The following is a 17,865-nucleotide window of genomic DNA, read 5'->3' on the forward strand; positions in this document are numbered from 1 at the left end:
AAAAGGGAAAAAAGAACACGGCTTCGCGGGTTTGCTTGCCCGAGGGTAAATCTCGTATACACTGTCTAAGCTGGGAGAGTGCAGTCACCGCATAGGATAGTTTTGTACACAGCTTGTGACTAGAAATCAATAGTTAGTACTAGTTACCCAGTTAAGATACTAGTCTTGCATGATTAGCTAGACATCAAAAGCGACGCTGCGGCTGGTAGTCCAAGGTGGTGAGCCGAATTCGATCGAGCCGCCGTCTTTGTTGGCGACGGTGACAAAGATATTTCTCAAAGGTCGATGTATACTGTTTCCGTAAAAATAGCACATACAGTATATGATTCACTCTTCACCGTGCAAACCCTTCTACTGGTTGTCTGGTTAGACCCGTTTCTGACGAGTTCCCTCGGTGATATTCACAACAATGGACAGCAGAAAAGCACCAGCCGGAAAATACGAGAGAAAGGAGAAACTATAATATAAAACTGGAATGTCTTTTACAGTTGGACTATGTAGAAAAGAAGGGGAATAAATGCCTCTCTGCCATCACCCGAGACACGGGATAAACAAATGACCTGTCAAGGAGGTGTGACTATGTGAGGCTATCTGTGAGGAACTATCAATGTATGTACTTGGCGGGTGGTAAGCCGCCCGAGCTATGTAGTAGTCTGTGTATGCCTTCAATTTATCCATGGGATCGTGTAGTATGATGCCTGAAGACTACTTATTTTTATTATTCTAATTTTTCTTTCTCCTTTTTATTTATTGACTTTTCATTTTTTGCAAAGCGCTAAGTAACTTTCCAACTTAGTTAGGACTCAGGGCAGATGGTACTTATCATGGATGAGGGCCAGAGCATGGGCCGGGGGTTTTAGGGCTATGCCTCAAAAAGTAGCTGGGACTGTCTCCCGAGTCACCGATGTGGATACCCAATACAGTAACCTTGAAGCTGCAGCTGATCTACATACTAAGTCATCATTCTCACAACAACGTATACATATACGTACCTACAGTACAGCTGGCTGCACGGACCTGCGTCAGCCGCGTGGGCCTGTGCCCTGCGGGCTGGCGGCGGGCTAAGCCGCAGCGATTGGAGCGCTAAGTGTCGCTTAACCCGTGTGCTCGTGTACAAATCGATCCATAGCGCGGGACGTACGAAGAGGCTCGGCGAGGAATCAAGCCTCAGCTGCTGCGAATTGGTTACCCAAATTGAATCTGAGGATCATCCATAGCTGACAGGAATCCTGATTCCAATGCCATGGTCTATCTTATCCAGTAGTGGGTCAAGCTGCCTCGGAGGGTGTTGCGAGATGACTATATAAGGCGGTTCTCTTCTTTTTCTCCAAGATCCTAGAATCCAGACAAGCATCTCCAACCCCAATCTTCACTGACTCTCGATCAACCGCAGAGAAACCATGGGCTCAACACAACCCAGCCTCGAGAGCCTGGGCGCGACCATCGCCGACCTCACCCACTCTCTCGCCGGTCAGCTCAACGCCGCGGGGCAACCGCAGCCATCCTTCGCAGTAGATGCGCCAGCCTCCATGCCCCCAAACCCCAAAATCCAGGATGCTCGCATGAAGCTCCTAGAGACTCTTGAAACCCTGCACCATTTAGTGACAGGATCCAGCGACTTCTGGTTCCAACAGAGCATGTTTGTAAGTCCCCTTGCCCCCCCCCGGCTCCCCCCCTCTATCAGATAGCATAGGCATATCGATCCTAACCCAAAAAGCCAAACCACGCCCTCCTCACCTTCGACGTCTTCAACACCTTCAACCTCTGGAACGCAGTACCCCTCCACGGCTCCGCCAGCTACGCCGACATCGCCCGCTTCACCGACCTCCCCGAACCGATCGTGCGCCGCTTCCTCCGGCTCGCCTTCACCATCTTCGTCTTCGCCGAAGAAGGGGAGCGGGTCGTGCACACCGCCGCGTCCGCGCACATGGCGCGCTATCCCTATGCGCGGGCCTTCCTCGCGCATAATCTGGAGGATGTGCGGCCCGCCGCGACGGTGGGGGTGGAGGCGTTGAAGCGGTGGTTTGTGGGGCGGCATGGGGCGGCGGTGCCGGAGGAGATCACGGCGTGCGCGATCCCACTGGCGACGGATCATGATGGGCGGCGGCGGGGTACGGATCTGTGGGAGTTTTTGGAGACGTTTGAGCGGTTGCCGGAGCAGCCGAGGGGGTTTCGCGCGAAGCGGTTTGCGGAGGCGATGCAGGGACTACGCCAGACGAGTGGGGTGATGACGGAGGGGGTGTTGAGGCGGTTTGACTGGGGTGGGTTGGGGGAGGGGGCTACTGTTGTGGATGTAAGTTCTTGCTGTTGCCAGTGGTTCAGGGGAAAGAGTGAAGCTATATGTTGGCGGTGCTAACGCAGTATAGCTTGGAGGGTCGGCAGGACATATCAGCGTCATCCTCGCTGAACACTATCCCAAGCTCAATCTGATCGTCCAGGATCTCGCCTCGGCCCAGTCGGCCTTTGAGGCGAATATCAGCTCCACGCCGTATGCATCCCGCATCACGTTCCAGACACACAATTTCTTTGAGCCGCAGAGTTGTCCCGCGGATGTCTTCCTGCTCAAGTCGGTCCTGCATGACTGGTCCGACAAGTATGTGCGGCAGATTGTCCGGAACCTGCTGGGAGTGCTGAAGCCGGGGAATCATCTGCTCGTCTTTGATTTCGTGGTGCCGGCGGAGTATGACGATGCCCAGAACAAGCTGGCGATTCCATTGCCGGTCAGGAAATCGGTCGCGGCCATGGATCTGCAGATGCACGTGGCGTGTAACTCGAAAGAACGAACCACACAAGACTGGACGGATGTGATCAAGCAGGCCGATGGTCGCTTTGACTTGAGGGAGGTTCATCTTCCTGCTGGATCGCCGCTGGGGATTCTCGACTTTGTGTTTCAGGGATGATAGATCGCATCACAATCATCCAGGAAGCAGAGCCTGGGCTTTGCTACCTTTGCTATGAGACAGTATACCTATTAGTTCTTGTGGATAGATTGAGCGTGTTTTGTTGGATGTCCTTTGGCTTACACTTTTGACTCGACCTACCTTCCTAAGCAATATTCCTTTTGCTGCATCAAGCTTCACCTATCTTCATCTGTCCTCGCCGCATTGATCTATACTCGAATCCAGATTATGTCACACATCCTCACCTCCAAGTATATTTCCATCCATAGTTGGCCGTTCTGATCATGCTTGACGCCATAGGAGTCTCTCCGTTGACCTCTGCCGCGGATGGTTCAGGTATTCCCCAGCATCGCAGCTATACATATACCAGATCAGTTTCAAACCCCCATACGAGAAGAAACCTGACTTTGCGTGGACGACACAACAGCTCGACTGGCTAACCAGCACACTATACAGATTCTACTCCCGGTCGCAGATGCTCGGTCCTAGGTCGAAGAGGCAGGGTCCTGATACCCTGCGCCAGGACAGATGCGGCTGCAGAGCGTTGCGCGAGAGCAATCAGCCGGTCGATCTCCCCTCCGAACCATGGCCGGAACGCTTCCAGGAGGTCTACCACTGCATAGCATGGCTGGTCCACGCTGGAAGCCGTGGGAGGGGAGGCTGAGACGGGTGATGTCTGGCGACGGAATCGATCGCCCTCCTGCAGGCCCGAGTCTGGGTGGGTCATGACCTTGGCCCAGCTGGGACTGCTGCCTGCAAGCCAGGAGTGCGGAATGACGAGTGTTGCACCGTGCTGCAGCAGCAGTGCAATGGATTCGACGTGGGCTTGTATCATCTCGGCGTCAGCGATGAGACAATCAACCAAACAGCCTGCGGTCCAGGCGAGGAATCGTGCCCAGACGGTCCCTCCTCGGTAGTATTCGTTGGGGTTGCCTCCGTTGTCGAGCACGAGGCGCACAAGCTCGGGGCTAACCAATGAGTATCCAATACCCAGGGAGCCACGGCGCCGGCAGAATTCCGGTCGGAGAACATGGTCCAGGATCGGCCGGCCAGCTTTGTTGCGGATTTGCGCTGGACCCAGACACGCCCTGACGAAGCCCCGCAAGTCAAAGTCGATGGCGAGGGTCAGGAAACAGCTTTGTTCGTCCGCCCATTTGCCTGCCAACCTGCCGATGTACCAGCCGACATCCATGCTACTGTCGTGGTTACTCGCTGATAGGAGAGCTTCCATGACTGGGTCCAGCATCTGGGCTGCTCTGATGGCCGGGGCGGATTCCCTCCATCCGGGCACTGCTAATGCGCACGCCAGGTAACTAGCAATGCCAAAGGTCAACTCCCGGATACTTCCAACAACCATCAGGGCTTGAAGTTGGTGGATCCTGGCGTTGACTAGGTACCGCCTTGCGTCAAAGGGCCCGCCGGTGTATTGATGCAGTAATTCCTGAATCTCAGGCGACCGAAGGAAGTCCCGGCAGCTGCGATGTATGAAGCTGATGGTTAGCATAAATGTGTGTCCTATCTCTGCCGACTCCGCAACCTGTGTACAAAGCGCAGAATTGAATTGATGACCATCGTAGGTCTCCAAGTAATCCGGAGTGGTAAGGTCAAGAAAATCAGAAAACTCCAGATCAAATACGCACTCCAGCAGGCCCATACATCGACTGTTGATCCTACGGTACGTGGAGTCCAGCATGAAGGCAAGTCCTTCACGATCAGCCAGATCCAATATGGGATAGTTCGACGGGCTTGTGTCCGCAAAGTCAAGGACAGGTTCGTCAATGAACAAGAGATCAAGCATCCGCAGCGGGTGGAGTGCGGTGAACGCGGTCTCCTCATGTAATGCAATCTGGATCATTTTCGACGCTTCTCTCCTGTGCAGGGGAGGGATCGAATCAATCATCCTACGGAAGTATTCATCCAGGTCAGCGGGGATGCCGTTGAGCTTTCGCGACAGGGCAGCCATATTATCGCCATCCTGGAGAGCTTCAAGCAGGTCGCGCACCACGAGCCGGACCCATAAGAAGACTCCAGCAGCCTTTTCAGTCATCGCCAAGATTAATCTGTCTGCCTCGGCTTTCTGGCGAAGGTGAAGATATCGAAAGCGGGGGGATTTGGTAAGCTCGGTCTTGATATATGTGCTGATATCCTGATAAGTAAGGTCCTCTAATCGCAGTTGCGGTGTGCTGTTGAAGGCATCTCGAAATACGTTCCATGGCCGGCTTGACAGACATATCTTCACGTTCGCCATTCCGTTCAACCCAGTCAGACTTCGGATTACATCCCGTCGCAACTCGTCAGTGCCTTCATATTCATCCAGACCGTCGATAAGAAGAAGGATTTTGTAGCGGTCTTGCAGAGCGCCAATGCACAGATGAAGTAGACTCATTCGCTCAGACTGGGTCCATTCCACATGACTCGAGCCCCAAGTTCGGGGATTGTACTTTGGTCCAAGTGTCGTGATGCGAGCTATGAGCTCAGGCTGCTGTTCGAGTATCTGGGCAAGCAAGGACCGCACGAGTCCTTCGAAGGACTTCTGTAGCGCATTCCCTGCATTCCAGAAGTAATATGAAGCTCGTATCACTGTGAACCCACTTGCCCAGGGAAGCATATGCTCCTCGTAATCCAGATTTTGGTCCAGGTAGCGCATTAGGGTCGACTTTCCCGCGCCCGGCTTACCGGAGATCCAGTAAATCGGTTCGGTGTCCGTGGGAGCAGATAGCCAAGCCACAACCGAGCTCGGATGTTGTGGCTGCAGGACCCATCGGTAGGTCTTTTCGTGCGCAGTTCGAATCTGTTGTGCACGTTCCTGCATTTGCGGAAACTGGATGCTAGCCAAGAACAGTTGGTGGGTATCTGCCAGTCTTCTTTGCTCATCCAGGTTCCTGAGATGCTCTTGTCGATTGAGAATGCCATGAATCTGATGTTGAAGGCAGTCAAGCTGATGCCGATGCGAGACGAGAAGCTGAGTTTCTGCCGCTTGGTTCATGCCGGTTGCCTGCACCTGCTCCAGAACCTGGCGTACATCCGCTCGGATCAGCGCACAACGTTCCTCCAGTGCAGATAAGACGTTGTCCTCTAGCTGAGCCGTAGACTGGAGAATCTGATCCTGGCCCGCCACGGTGGCTTGGGTATCTCTACCACGCACTTAGTGACACGACAGTAAAGCATCGGCCAGGGACATACTTGAGGTAGAAGAGCAGTGCGGTGTTGAGATTCTCCCGAGCCCGACCCACAGCCTTAGACATGGCTTCCATGCGGTCGCGATTCCAGAGCGTCTTGATGCTCGCCCGGATGGACTCTAGCAATGCATGTGGGGTGCGGAGCTTCAGCTTGTTCAGCAAGTCTACGAACTCGATCGACAGACGAAGGCACTCTTCGTTAGCCTGCTGCAACCGAGCCAACGCCGGAGTGAGACTGTCTGGGTCGGTAGAATCTGGGATCGAGGCGTGTAAGTCGACATTCAAACTGATCAGGCATTGCAGCACTCCCTGCAGATCCTCGTGCTCGCGGGGTTCGCCCGTGCTGGCTTTGCGGTAGTTCAAGGTCAGGGTCAGGGTTTTCTGACCAAGCTCAATGACTTGAAGAATGTTGCATGCGAGGGAGAAGGCGCTTAAGGGGTCCATACTGAATGTCAGCAATGGGCTCCGAATCGCCTGAGGGGTATGTGTATCACAGCCATAGTTGGCGGGGGCGGGGTAATCTAGTCCACGAGGCTGTGTCTAGTCAATCGGCTGTTTGTTTTTCCGTGTGTTCAAGTATCAGAACTCCAGCAGCGACAGTAATAAAGAAAAGAAATCCATGGTTGTGTGTCCTAGAAGGCTGTTGTGGAAGAAGCAATGAATGGTGTCTTCGATGCCAGGAATATTTGCCAACAGATGGGGAGAAAAGAATGTGGTGGAAGAGGCGTGAGTGGATGAACCACACGGCAAGTATGGGTTAAGTACTGTACAGTACCGTAGATTCATGCAAACAACACAGACAGTAACCGTAGTTATGTCCATTTCTGGGTACCTAGTATAGGGATCTGGAAGGTGATATTGGGAAGACTGGCATAGAACACACTACAAGTATCACCACAACCCACTGTCCATCATCCCTCGCAACTCACCAAGAAACTCCTTGGCCGTGATACGCCGCATCCACCTGCCATCGTCCTCCCCCTCTTCCTCGCACAGCGCTTTTGCTAATAGTCCCGCCTGCCGCACGGATAAACCGTTAGCAAACATTTCAAGCAGAGTGGTTTCTATCTTCGACTGTTTCGCAGCATCAACTACACTCTTCCACACCAGCATGCGAAAGTCCCGATCAGACGACATCCGGCTGGAGACCAACCCCAAGAACGACATCGCCATGGCAAAGACATCCGAGCTCATGGGATCGTGTCTTTGGTTTAGTAAAACCTCTGCTCCCGCGTCAGTACAACGTCAGATTCCTTACTCCAATGGCTTACCTTGAGATAAATACCCCAAAGTCCCCGCACTGCCTCTCACCTCTCGAGCGGGGGTAGCGTGGTCCAGATCCGAGAGGAGAACGTGCATGTCCCCCGTCTCATTCCATCTATACACCATATTCGCGAGCTTCACATCGCGATGCGCAAAGCCCTGTGCATGGAGCTGGACTAGCCCTTCCCACATCTGCAGCATAGCGGAGCGGGTCCGCTGCCCTGGCTCCTCGCGCGACGACAATCCGGCCGCCCACGAATGCAGATTTCCCTGCATGCGTGGCATGATCATCGCGTAGACCAGCCCATCTGCGGCCTTGTCATCCTCTGGTTGGGGAATGGTTACCGTCTCCAGGGAGCGGAGCAGGTGATCGCCGTGGATGAGGTCCATTAGCTGAGCCTCCCACAGTAGATGGGGACGGTGCGAGACCTTGATGGCGACATTCTGGGTTTCTCTGAGATTTAGAGAAGACAAAATGCCAGGATAGACGTAGCCACTGGCCCCATGGCCCAGGATTCCTCGCTGGTCGATCTCTAGTCGGTATCCATCGGTGAAAATCGTGGTTTGGTCTGGGTCGTCGTCCTCCTGGACTCGGGATGCCGGGACCCTGGATCGGAGAACGTCAAGGGTTGCTCGGCGGTTGGCGTGACCTGGAAAAGGTCTGTGGTGGTTGGTATAGTTCTTGTACGTCTCCCATGACTCGATGAAGTCAGGAACCTTGTGTCTTTCCTGTTCTTGTTCCGTTGCTGGATGGCTCGATGGGTCTGGGGAGGCAGAGCTCCACGGTCGGCATCCAATTTGTCCGAGCAGTATTAGAGTCAAGCAGATGCCCAGTGGAAGCTGGAATATCAGCCAGGAAATCGAGACTGCCATGCGGACGGGGTTTTCTCTCAATCAAACGGGAGACAACAGTCCGGACCAATGTAGACAGCAGGCATCATAAAGGAGACGCAAATGCTAAGACGAGACATTCCTATCAGGATCATCGGGACTGCCTCTTCAAGACCTGCTTTGCTGCATTCAAGTGCCAATTTGAACGTCCATCACAAAACAATAATTGAAGTCCCACAGCCATATCAAGATGTCCGCATCTGATGCTGCCGCGGTGCTGCAGTGGAGCCAAAGATCACAGATATTAAATCCTCAGTGCGGCAAGAAGCTCCGCCTCTTGCGAGTCATGCATTTCCCCAAGAAGAACTATGTGAAGCATGCAGTGGCTTGTCGCTGACATGAGTGGCGGCTCATCTCCGGTTGGGTGACGATCCTTGGGGGGATTTTCCCCGAGATGCAGCCACCTGCCGCTCAATATTGGATTTTCTGCACTAACGTTACGAGCTAACGATTGATTATCCAGCTCAGCCCGCTTGTGAGAGAATTTATGCTCGTAATCCAGCGAGTTTGGTCGAGAACTGGGAGTCCATTGGGATACGGTCTGCAGAACTTCCCGGTACGTGGCCGCGTAGCTCAGGCAGGGAGAGGGCCCGTCGGCGGCGAAGAGATCCAGCCCGTTCCGGTCGCTTGATGGTGGTGGTTGTGTGATTGATGCAAGGTATGGGGATGTGTCGTGGATGCGCGAGTGGAAGTATGATTTCGATAATTGAAACAGGGTGCTGGTCAACTCGCTTCCCAAGCGGCGAGATGCAGTGCGATGCAATTCAAGAATTGCCAGTATAATTACGCCTTGAATGTTCCCACCCATTTCTCGAAATGCCAGTGCACCACTGTTGATACAGACAATTCTTTCATCTCTCTTCCACTTGCCTACCACAAATCTCCAACGATCACAATGCTTGCTTTCACCAAACTCATGCAGCCAGCCCTTCTGCTGGCACTTCTCTGCGTGCTCGCAGCCGCTCTTCCTGCGGATCAGGGAGCCAATCTTAACAAGCGACTGGTAGTGAGTTAAGCGAAAGACAACGCGGAGAGGGGAAGCTGACAGCGATGCTGTTACGAAGGGGATTGAAGTCCAAATTGATGCCTATGCAGAGACCTAACAGCTATGAATCTCAGAGCATACAGCAGGGCAAACGATCGGTAAGTTGGAAGAACACAAGAATTCAAGGAAACATTCGAGGAGGGAAATGCCGGGCTGACAAAGTGCATCACAGCTCCTCGGTGACAGGCCTCCGCGATGGCGAAATGGCAAACGACAAGATGTGAGTCTGTTGAGAGGTCGTTAGGCCAGGCAGGGCTGACCACGATTTGTTTTGTCATCAAGAATCTGGCTCTGGCTCTTACTCTCGATGATGAGACCTCATCCCAGTTGGCTCTATCGGCATCGGCGTCAGCATCGCTTAGTTGACATTGCGATTGCTTCGGGCAGACGACAGGTGGTAAAGCAGCGCAGCAATGTTTATAGACAGGTCACAATGTTTTTCAGTGCATAGACATAACTTATCCGTTTGGCGATCCGTCTGGTTGAAGCTTTTACACACTATGGACATGTCCGATCTCTATATGCAACGAGGAGGAAGCATCATCAATGGAGAGGACATCCAGTACAGTCAAAGTGGGAAGGAACACACCCCCAACTCAACCTGACAATCCCATGACAACCAGAACCACCCATCTCGGTTTGCAACGACTACTCCTAGTGATACTACCTAGTACTTACTACCTTCTTAGTAACCAAAGCGGCTCGTCTTTCTCCTACCAGAGTCAACTGCAGGTGCTCCACACAGTACTTGCCAGTCCTTCAACGCACATGCATATTAGACATCAATCATAAGAACGATCACATCACCGCTCATGCAAGACTTCCTGTACCCCGACTTATTTCAGCTCCTGTCCTACAAGATTCCATTCCACTTTACTGATCCCCCCATTCCCCATCAGCCACAGCGTCTTCAATTCCGGGCCGGTCCAGGCAAAGTTCTGAACCGTGTAGTTCGTCTGGATGGTGAACAGCAATTCCCCGGATGGATCTATGACGTCCACCCCGTAACCACAGCCGGTAACGATGTAGCCATTTGCGGCCACTTTCAGTCCATCGGGGACAAAGCCAGGTGCGAGGTAGATGGGCCGTTTGTTGTAGGCGTGGGCTCCATCTTGACTCACGTCGAAGGCATAGATGGTTCTGATGGGTATGATGTCAGTTACCTGGGACTCGAAGCAAGTGATAAGCGAAGAGTTGAGATGAGTTACCTTCGCTGAGTCGTGTTGAATGTGCTGCCCGGATGGCCATACTTCGGGTCGACCGGGGCGCTGACAGCAACTGTGTCGCTGATGTAGACGATTGAGCCATCTGGGGTGAAAGCGATACCATTCGGCTGTCCGATACTGTCGTCGACTACGACAACTGCACCAGAAGAAGTGTTATAACGATAGCTGGCAGCGGGCAGCTGAGGAGGCGTATCAGTTAGAGAATTGAACCAAGAGTATTCTGGAAGCAGTTAGCATGTGTGTGAGGAAGGGTGTAACAGGGCACTCACGAGGATCGGTGAACCAGATATCTCCCGTCTTGGGATGAACGGCAAGATCATCAACCGTATTGAAATAGTAGCCAAAGTAGTTATTGACCAAGCTGACGGTCTTGTTGGTCTCTGGATCCAGGGTTCTCAACCCCACACGCTGCTCGGAACCTCCAATGGAGTTGTTGCCACCAGAAGCACCCCAGATGATCTTGCCGTTGTGGAACGTACCACCATTGGGGGCATATACCGGGGGATCAGAGAGAAATTCGGACAAAGTGGGGGGATCCTGGTTTAGGTCGACCACAAGCTGCGGTAGATAGCCAGTGGGAGGAGCTAGCTGCGACAAATACAGCTTGTTTTGGGACGCTACATAGACAGGAGCCTCGTGCACGGCCTCATTCACCGCGAAGACATACTCGTAATTGGGGTTGGGTCCTAAAGCCTCGAGACCTTTTTCCTTGTTGTACACAATGAAATCGGCCGACTTGATGTCGTTCAGCTTGGTACCGTTGGCCACCGTGGTGTCACCAAACGTGGTGGGTGCATCCATTGTAGTTAGATTGCGGAAAAAGTGGTAGCTAATTATGCATCAGAAGGGCTTTCTACATTTGGACTATGTGCCACGAGTCACTCACGGTAGGACATTGCCATAGCGATTTATGCATACCACGGAGGGGCCGCAGTTCTCTGAGATGGGCTGTGTGACTCCTGTTTGGGCACGAGCCAGTCTGGGGGCAAGGAAGATTAAAGATAGAAGAATCGACTGCATGATGACTACCGGACTAAACAACAAAAGAAAGTGGTAGTCCCAGCTATACGGTGAAAGACCGAACGTCCAATTTCATGGCATTGAATCTGATAGACTTGAGCGGGCCAAGGCTGGTACTTATAGATGAGGACCATGCATCTCCAAATAGAGGGGTGACCCCAAAAAAGGGAATGGTGCCTGGGATCAGCACCGACACCGATGAGCCCACTTCTCTATATCCGAGAGAATTCCGTGGGGGTGAAGAAGAGCCAAATGTGGGTGAGAAACCGACTTGGCGGGGGGTTGGACGATCCGGGAAACAATAGAAAACCTCGGCTGCGGGGATGCGTGGCGAGGGATCGGGCCTCGCGGTTCGCCCGAGTATCTGAAGCTATTCACCCAAGCTAACCACAACGCAGTAAGGCTGTGGACTATCAAGGATCTTAGCTTGAAGAGGTTTGGTTGCAACTTGGCAGATCGAGCAAATGATTCGGAGTAACTCCGATCTGGTAAAGCAAACGATCCGTTGCCAAGGCAAAACCGCGACATCCCTTGCAGAGCAATCCGTCGTCGTACGGTAAGTGCGGACTTGCAGCAACGAGGGTCCTCAATGGCGAATACTTAACGAGCTGATATCTTCGATGCTGCCTGTTCCGTCACCTGCAGATGCAGTCGACGTCTCCTTTGCGTCCGGGTGAATATCCGAACTGTCTTCCTTTTCGCCTAGCGAACGCTGGATGAGCTTGGCTTTCATGACAGCGCCCTTGTAGCGTTCGTCCACATCGTTGACGGCCTCCTCATCGTTCACCATCGGTAGAGAAGCTGGGTCGACTAATTCGAGCAGAGTGTCGAGATTCTTGGCCAGTCTGGAGCTCGTCACCAGGTTTGGCATCTCCTTGCAAAGCGATGGGTCCAGCAATCCTTCGCCCGGTCTGCCACTCGTCCCATCCTCCGTTTGCGACTCCGAAACAGCCTTGGCAGAGACAGACGGGTCGGAGTCTGCGACTCGCTGAGCCCAAACCAACGCCTTGCCGTACAGTCTTCCGATCTCGACGAACTTTTCGAACCCTTTCTCGACGGCGAAAACACTTCCTTCGGTGTAGCCAGCCAAGGCGCCATCTGCGGAGCCCAGGTCGAATCCTTCTTGGTAGAATTCTTCCTCCAGGTCCAGGAGACTCTCAAGCAGATTACCGTCCATTGCGGATTGAATTTTCCCCTCTTTTTCCTGGTGGGTGAGAGGGAGGGCCGGAGATCGTGGGTAAAGACAATTGAACGAGGTGGAACGTAGATAAAGAGAACGCAACAAAGGAAGTCAACCCAGGAGAGTGATTGACGCGGAGAGCATTCCAGAAGGGAAAAAAAAAAAGTAAATCGGAATAAAACGAAGGGTACGATAACTAGCGATATGGTAGACAGATAGTTAAGTTACGGAGAGATAGATAAGCAAGCGCTGCGGAGAAAGAAAAGATCGGAAGAAGCGATGAATCATCCTCCGGCAGCGGCGCAAAGACACAAACTGCTGCTCTGCTTTGCTCCGGCGTGCAACTTTTACTTTACCCCGCCAATATCTTCACCTCCCCTCCTCCTCTTCTTCCCCCTCCTTCTCTCTCCTCCACAAAAATGGCGTCCGACGATTCCAAAATCCTTCCCAAGAAGGGTCAGCGCAACATCCTCGTCACTAGTGCCCTGCCCTACGTGAACAACGTCCCCCACTTGGGTAACATCGTTGGTTCCGTGCTCAGCGCCGATGTTTTCGCCAGGTCCGTCTTGTCCTTCATCCTCTTATCTCCCTCTTTCTTCTTCCCCACTCACCGATTGCCTGGATTTTTCAATCTAACCTGACTGTCGATTAGATACCACAAGGCCGCCGGACACCAGACTCTCTATATCTGTGGTACCGATGAGTACGGAACCGCGACGGAGACCAAGGCGTTGGAGGAGAAGGTGACCCCGGAGGAGCTGTGTGCCAAGTACAACAAGATCCACCAAGAAGTATACGGGTGGTTCGAGATTGGCTTCGACCACTTCGGCCGCACCCCGACGAAACAGCACACCGAGATCTCCCAGGCCATCTTCAAGAGACTGTACGACAACGGCTACTTGACCGAGAAGACCGCCGAGCAGCCCTTCTGTGAGACGCACAACTCCTTCCTGGCCGATCGCTACGTCGAGGGCGAGTGCCCTCGTTGCCACTACGACGACGCCCGTGGTGACCAGTGCGACAAGTGTGGCCACCTCCTCGACCCCTTTGACCTCATCAACCCCCGCTGCAAGCTCGACGGCGCCACCCCCGTCCGCCGCGAGACGAAACACATCCACCTCCTCCTGGACAAGCTCCAGCCGCAGATCGAGGAATGGTCCTCCAAGGCCATCGAGAAGGGTGACTGGCCCAAGAACTCCCGTGTCATCACCGAGTCCTGGTTGAAGGAGGGTCTGAAGGACCGCGGTATCACCCGTGACCTGAAGTGGGGTGTGCCCGTGCCCCTGGAGGGCTTCGAGAATAAGGTGCTCTACGTCTGGTTCGAGGCGTGCATCGGCTACCCGTCGATCACGGCCAACTACACGCCGGACTGGGAGCTCTGGTGGCGCAACCCGGAGGACGTGCAGCTCTACCAGTTCCTGGGTAAGGACAACGTGCCGTTCCACAGCGTCATCTTCCCCGGCTGCCAGATGGGCACGGGCGACAAGTGGACGATGCTGCACCACCTCAGCACGACTGAGTACCTGAACTACGAGGGCGGCAAGTTCAGCAAGTCGCGCGGCATCGGTGTCTTCGGCAACAACGCCAAGCAGACGGGCGTGCCCGCCGACGTGTGGCGGTACTACCTGCTCAAGAACCGGCCCGAGACGGGCGACACGCAGTTCGAATGGCGGTCCTTCGTGGACAGCAACAACAGCGAGCTGCTGGCCAAGCTGGGCAACCTGGTTAACCGGGTGATCAAGCTGGTGATCGCCTCGTACGGGTCGGTGGTGCCCGAGTTCACCGTGCCGGAGTCCTTCCAGCCCACCCTGGACGAGGTGACCGCCACGCTGCGCCAGTACGTCGAGGAGATGGAGGGCGCCCACCTGCGCGCCGGTGTCGTCAGCGCCATGAAGCTGGCTGAGATCGGCAACGGTCTGATCCAGGCCAACCGCCTGGACAACTCGCTCATCGCCAACGAGCCCGAGCGCGCCGCCGCCGTCGTCGGCACCGTGCTCAACCTCATCCACCTGCTCGCCAGCGTCTTCGCCCCCTACCTCCCCGCCACCTCCAAGTCGATCAACGAGCAGCTCGCCGTCCCCTTCGGCCTGATCCCCGCCCTCGACGACCTCAAGGACGGCTGGAAGCCCGACGCCGTCAAGCCCGGCCACAAGATCGGCAAGGCTCAGTACCTCTTCTCCCGCATCGACCCCAAGAAGGCCGACGAGTGGCGCGACCTCTTCGGCGGCTCCCAGGCCGACCGCCAGAAGAAGGAGGAGGAAGCCGCCAAGATCGCCGCGAAGAAGGCCGCCAACGCCGCCGCCAAGGCCAAGAAGAAGGAGAAGAAGGCCAAGGAGGCTGCTGCCGCCGCCGCGGCTGCTGCTGCTGGCGGCCAACCCGTCGAGGCCTCCGCCAAAGGTGGTGCTGAGAAATCCGATGCCTCGTCCTCCACCGAAGCCGTCGACAAGGTCACCGACGGTGTCGCCCAGGTGACTCTTCCCACCTCTTAAATGACCTTCCTTCCGAATCAAACCTTAAAGAGCATTCAAGAATTGCCGGGAAAAGAAAGTTAGGAAGTCGTTTTTTTGTGTGTCTCTTTTCTTGCAAGTCTTTTAGAGCGACTTGTGTCCTGTTTGTGGGTGTGGTTGGATTAGAAGCCTTTTCTTTTTCTTTTTCTTTTTCTGTTACCTTTTTTCATTTCGTTCCATATACATATGCGCAGAGTTGATACGAGATATGATGCAGATTGATTCCAGATTTCTTTTTTCTTTCCTTGCTGTTGTCGTCTTGCTTCTAAAGTCCTGGATAGCTCTTCGGGTTTTCCTTCATTGTTAGTGGTAGGGTAGGGCAGGGTGGGGTGGGGTAGAGGCAAGGGAGGTGTGTGTGTGTGTGTGTGTGTGGCCTGAGGTGTTCTGGCCCATTTAGTTTTCGGGTTCTTCCATCCGTGTTTGCTTTATTCAACAGTCGTCGAGGCATTTAACATGGGCCTCTCGCTGATGTTATTCAATACTCTTCATGATAGACATAATGATGTCGAGTTTTCCTACAAATGATCTAGAATCCCCTCCGCAGCCACATAACTTCTAAGCCTCTAAAAACTACCTTATGCCGTGACGACTCAGACTTACTGCGTTCCTACTACCTTCCAACTTTGGAATTCAAGAAGAACCATTTCTAACCTGAAATGAACCGCTCAGATGCATTATTCCCAGAACACGAAAAGATGATGATAAAAAGACATACATAAAATATGGAGAAAGGTAGGGAGGGTTCGGGGGCTGGGGCGGGCGGCAAGACCTGACCGTGATAATCCGTGCGTTTCATTTTTCAAGCATCGAAATTGTTGTTTGTTCCGGGGATCTCGAGATAACGACCCCCGATACGCCCACAGACGCGCACAGAAGCGTCCAAAAACATTGCTGCACACCGGGCCCTCCCTTCCATGCTCCTTCGTTCTCTTCCCGGGCATCAGACTTACTAGGGGATGAAATCATTACCGCTTGCGAGTACCAGGTCTGGGCTTGACTTCCTCCTGGGCAACGGGGTGCAACATGACCTTGTTGGGGAGTTGTGGGGTGTTGGCGGAGTAGCCCTTGCTCCAGTCGTAGCTGACGGCGTAGGCGAAGATGGTGCCCTGGCGGTTGAAGGCGGTGGTGGAGATGGTGCCGCCGACCGAGGGGTAGCCCTTGAGGCGGTGTTTGGCATCCTTGTCCCAGAAGTGGAAGGTGCCGTCGCTGCCGGCGGTGCTGAAGGTGCCGTGCACGGGGTGGAAGGAGATGGCATTGACCGAGTAGATGTTGCTGATGTCGCGCTGGTTGGGCGGGGTCTCGCGGTGGCACTTGAAGCTGAAGTTGGAGCTCGAGTCCTTCTCGTCGACGTACTGGATGGCACAGCGGCCCTCGACACTGCCCACGGCGAAACCCGTGGAGTCGGCGAAGCAGCTGACTACCCGCGTCTGCCACTTGAGGGGGGACTGCATCGTCTTGAAGAACTTGGTCGGCTGGTCGAGGTTGATGATGTTGATGTACCGGTCCGCCGTGCCGACCACCAGCAGCTTGTTCTTGACGTCCATCGTGTACACGCGGTCCTGGCACTCCACCGTCGCGATCGGGGTCTGTTGCCGGATATCCCAGTACTTTATCGTCTTGTCCCACGATCCCGTGATCAGGAGCGGGCTGTTTCCCTGCGGGTTGGGGATCATGTGGCAGCTGCGGATCGGCGCATCGTGCGCCGCCACTTGAGTCGTCGCATTCGACGCCAGGTCCAGCATGCGCGCCGCCTTGTCTGCGCCGGCGCCGACGACTTTCGTTCCATCCTAGGGCAGGGTCAGTAAGCGTTAGTTCGCGCGAGACGGAGGAAGCAGGGCATTAGGTAGCAATTGCGCGGACGGGGGGGGGGGCGGGTTCACGTACCGGTGACCAACAGCAGTTCAATACAGGAGCTTCGTGCTCGAAGAAAGCTTTGCCTTCGCTCTGCCCCTGGTCATTGATCTCGTAAATGCGCACCTTCTTGTCCCACGAGGCGACAGCAAGGTGTTCAGCGGCCGGGGAGAATCGAATGTCCGAGATGCTATCTTCCGGAGGTTGGTTCAGGGCGACATCCTTGGAGATGTCACCTGTGGTGTTGGAGGCACCCGCTGACGACGAAGCGCCGACATTACCGAAAAGCGACATGGCGACGTAGGCTCCGAAGGTTGTATATTATGAGGTATAGGGCGGAGTGGCCGGAGGCGATGAAAGCGAAAGCTCCGATACGCGAGACGAAAAAGGAAAAGCAGACGCGATGACTTGGTTGGCGGTCGGCAGAATCTGGAGGTAAGGATTCTCAGGCGACTGAAGACAAAGAATTGGCTTCCACAATTCTTGCTCGCTTGACTTTTTGCAAGCTAGGAGCAGGAGCAAAGCTCGTTGTACCAAAAAAAAGGCGCTAGGGAGCGAAGCACTGGAATTGTTGACGGAGAAGCGAGGCTCTTTCGACGATGTCGGTCCGGGTTGTCTCCAAGACTCCAAGACAATCCTCGAATATCTTCGATCCTGCCGAGTCACACCGCCTTCCGCCCGGCCTGGCTGCTGACTCAGCCAATCTTGCCCGTTGCGGCAGTTGATGGCCATTGCCAGTGCCTGCCAGTGCGGGTCACCCTAGAGTGGCCTGGCGGAATGCGTAGAGCTAGGTCTAAGATCAA

At 54.2% G+C, this 17,865-nt stretch overlaps 7 protein-coding genes across 7 annotated transcripts; 3 read left to right on the top strand and 4 right to left on the bottom strand.

Annotated features, from left to right (window-relative positions):
- Window positions 1-1,106: 1,106 nt before the first annotated feature.
- Window positions 1,107-2,900, top strand: BO66DRAFT_432372 (O-methyltransferase; the record flags this gene model as incomplete). Its single annotated transcript, XM_025650639.1, has 3 exons — window positions 1,107-1,643; window positions 1,718-2,293; window positions 2,367-2,900. Exons 1-3 carry the CDS (start codon window positions 1,401-1,403, stop codon window positions 2,898-2,900), a joined length of 1,353 nt encoding a protein of 450 aa, XP_025498719.1. The 5' UTR covers window positions 1,107-1,400.
- A 448-nt stretch (window positions 2,901-3,348) lies between these two features.
- Window positions 3,349-8,215, bottom strand: BO66DRAFT_443542 (uncharacterized protein; the record flags this gene model as incomplete). Its single annotated transcript, XM_025651516.1, has 4 exons — window positions 3,349-6,034; window positions 6,084-6,600; window positions 7,009-7,302; window positions 7,351-8,215. 4 exons carry the CDS (start codon window positions 8,213-8,215, stop codon window positions 3,349-3,351), a joined length of 4,362 nt encoding a protein of 1,453 aa, XP_025498720.1.
- A 913-nt stretch (window positions 8,216-9,128) lies between these two features.
- On the top strand, window positions 9,129-9,644 carry BO66DRAFT_443543 (uncharacterized protein; the record flags this gene model as incomplete). Its single annotated transcript, XM_025651517.1, has 4 exons — window positions 9,129-9,239; window positions 9,308-9,376; window positions 9,451-9,498; window positions 9,561-9,644. 4 exons carry the CDS (start codon window positions 9,129-9,131, stop codon window positions 9,642-9,644), a joined length of 312 nt encoding a protein of 103 aa, XP_025498721.1.
- Window positions 9,645-10,092: 448 nt separating this feature from the next.
- BO66DRAFT_228241 (SMP-30/gluconolactonase/LRE family protein) lies at window positions 10,093-11,623 on the bottom strand. The gene is made up of 4 exons (XM_025642741.1): window positions 11,391-11,623; window positions 10,774-11,333; window positions 10,487-10,724; window positions 10,093-10,418 (listed from the first exon to the last, which is right to left on the bottom strand). Exons 1-4 carry the CDS (start codon window positions 11,522-11,524, stop codon window positions 10,115-10,117), a joined length of 1,236 nt encoding a protein of 411 aa, XP_025498722.1. The 5' UTR covers window positions 11,525-11,623; the 3' UTR covers window positions 10,093-10,114.
- Window positions 11,624-11,969: 346 nt separating this feature from the next.
- BO66DRAFT_228245 (Yae1 family protein) lies at window positions 11,970-12,800 on the bottom strand. Its single transcript, XM_025642742.1, has one exon. The coding sequence runs from the start codon at window positions 12,699-12,701 to the stop codon at window positions 12,111-12,113; it is 591 nt and encodes a 196-aa protein (XP_025498723.1). The 5' UTR covers window positions 12,702-12,800; the 3' UTR covers window positions 11,970-12,110.
- Window positions 12,801-13,071: 271 nt separating this feature from the next.
- BO66DRAFT_395874 (methionine--tRNA ligase MES1) lies at window positions 13,072-15,525 on the top strand. Its single transcript, XM_025648330.1, has 2 exons — window positions 13,072-13,263; window positions 13,357-15,525. The coding sequence occupies exons 1-2, from the start codon at window positions 13,124-13,126 to the stop codon at window positions 15,191-15,193; spliced, it is 1,977 nt and encodes a 658-aa protein (XP_025498724.1). The 5' UTR covers window positions 13,072-13,123; the 3' UTR covers window positions 15,194-15,525.
- Window positions 15,526-15,917: 392 nt separating this feature from the next.
- Window positions 15,918-17,616, bottom strand: sonA (putative nuclear pore complex protein (SonA)). Its single transcript, XM_025642743.1, has 2 exons — window positions 17,096-17,616; window positions 15,918-16,998 (listed from the first exon to the last, which is right to left on the bottom strand). The coding sequence occupies exons 1-2, from the start codon at window positions 17,354-17,356 to the stop codon at window positions 16,177-16,179; spliced, it is 1,083 nt and encodes a 360-aa protein (XP_025498725.1). The 5' UTR covers window positions 17,357-17,616; the 3' UTR covers window positions 15,918-16,176.
- Window positions 17,617-17,865: the final 249 nt, after the last annotated feature.

The sequence above is a fragment of the Aspergillus aculeatinus genome (genome assembly GCF_003184765.1).
Source record: "Aspergillus aculeatinus CBS 121060 unplaced genomic scaffold BO66scaffold_71, whole genome shotgun sequence".
NCBI classification, from domain to species: domain Eukaryota; kingdom Fungi; phylum Ascomycota; class Eurotiomycetes; order Eurotiales; family Aspergillaceae; genus Aspergillus; species Aspergillus aculeatinus.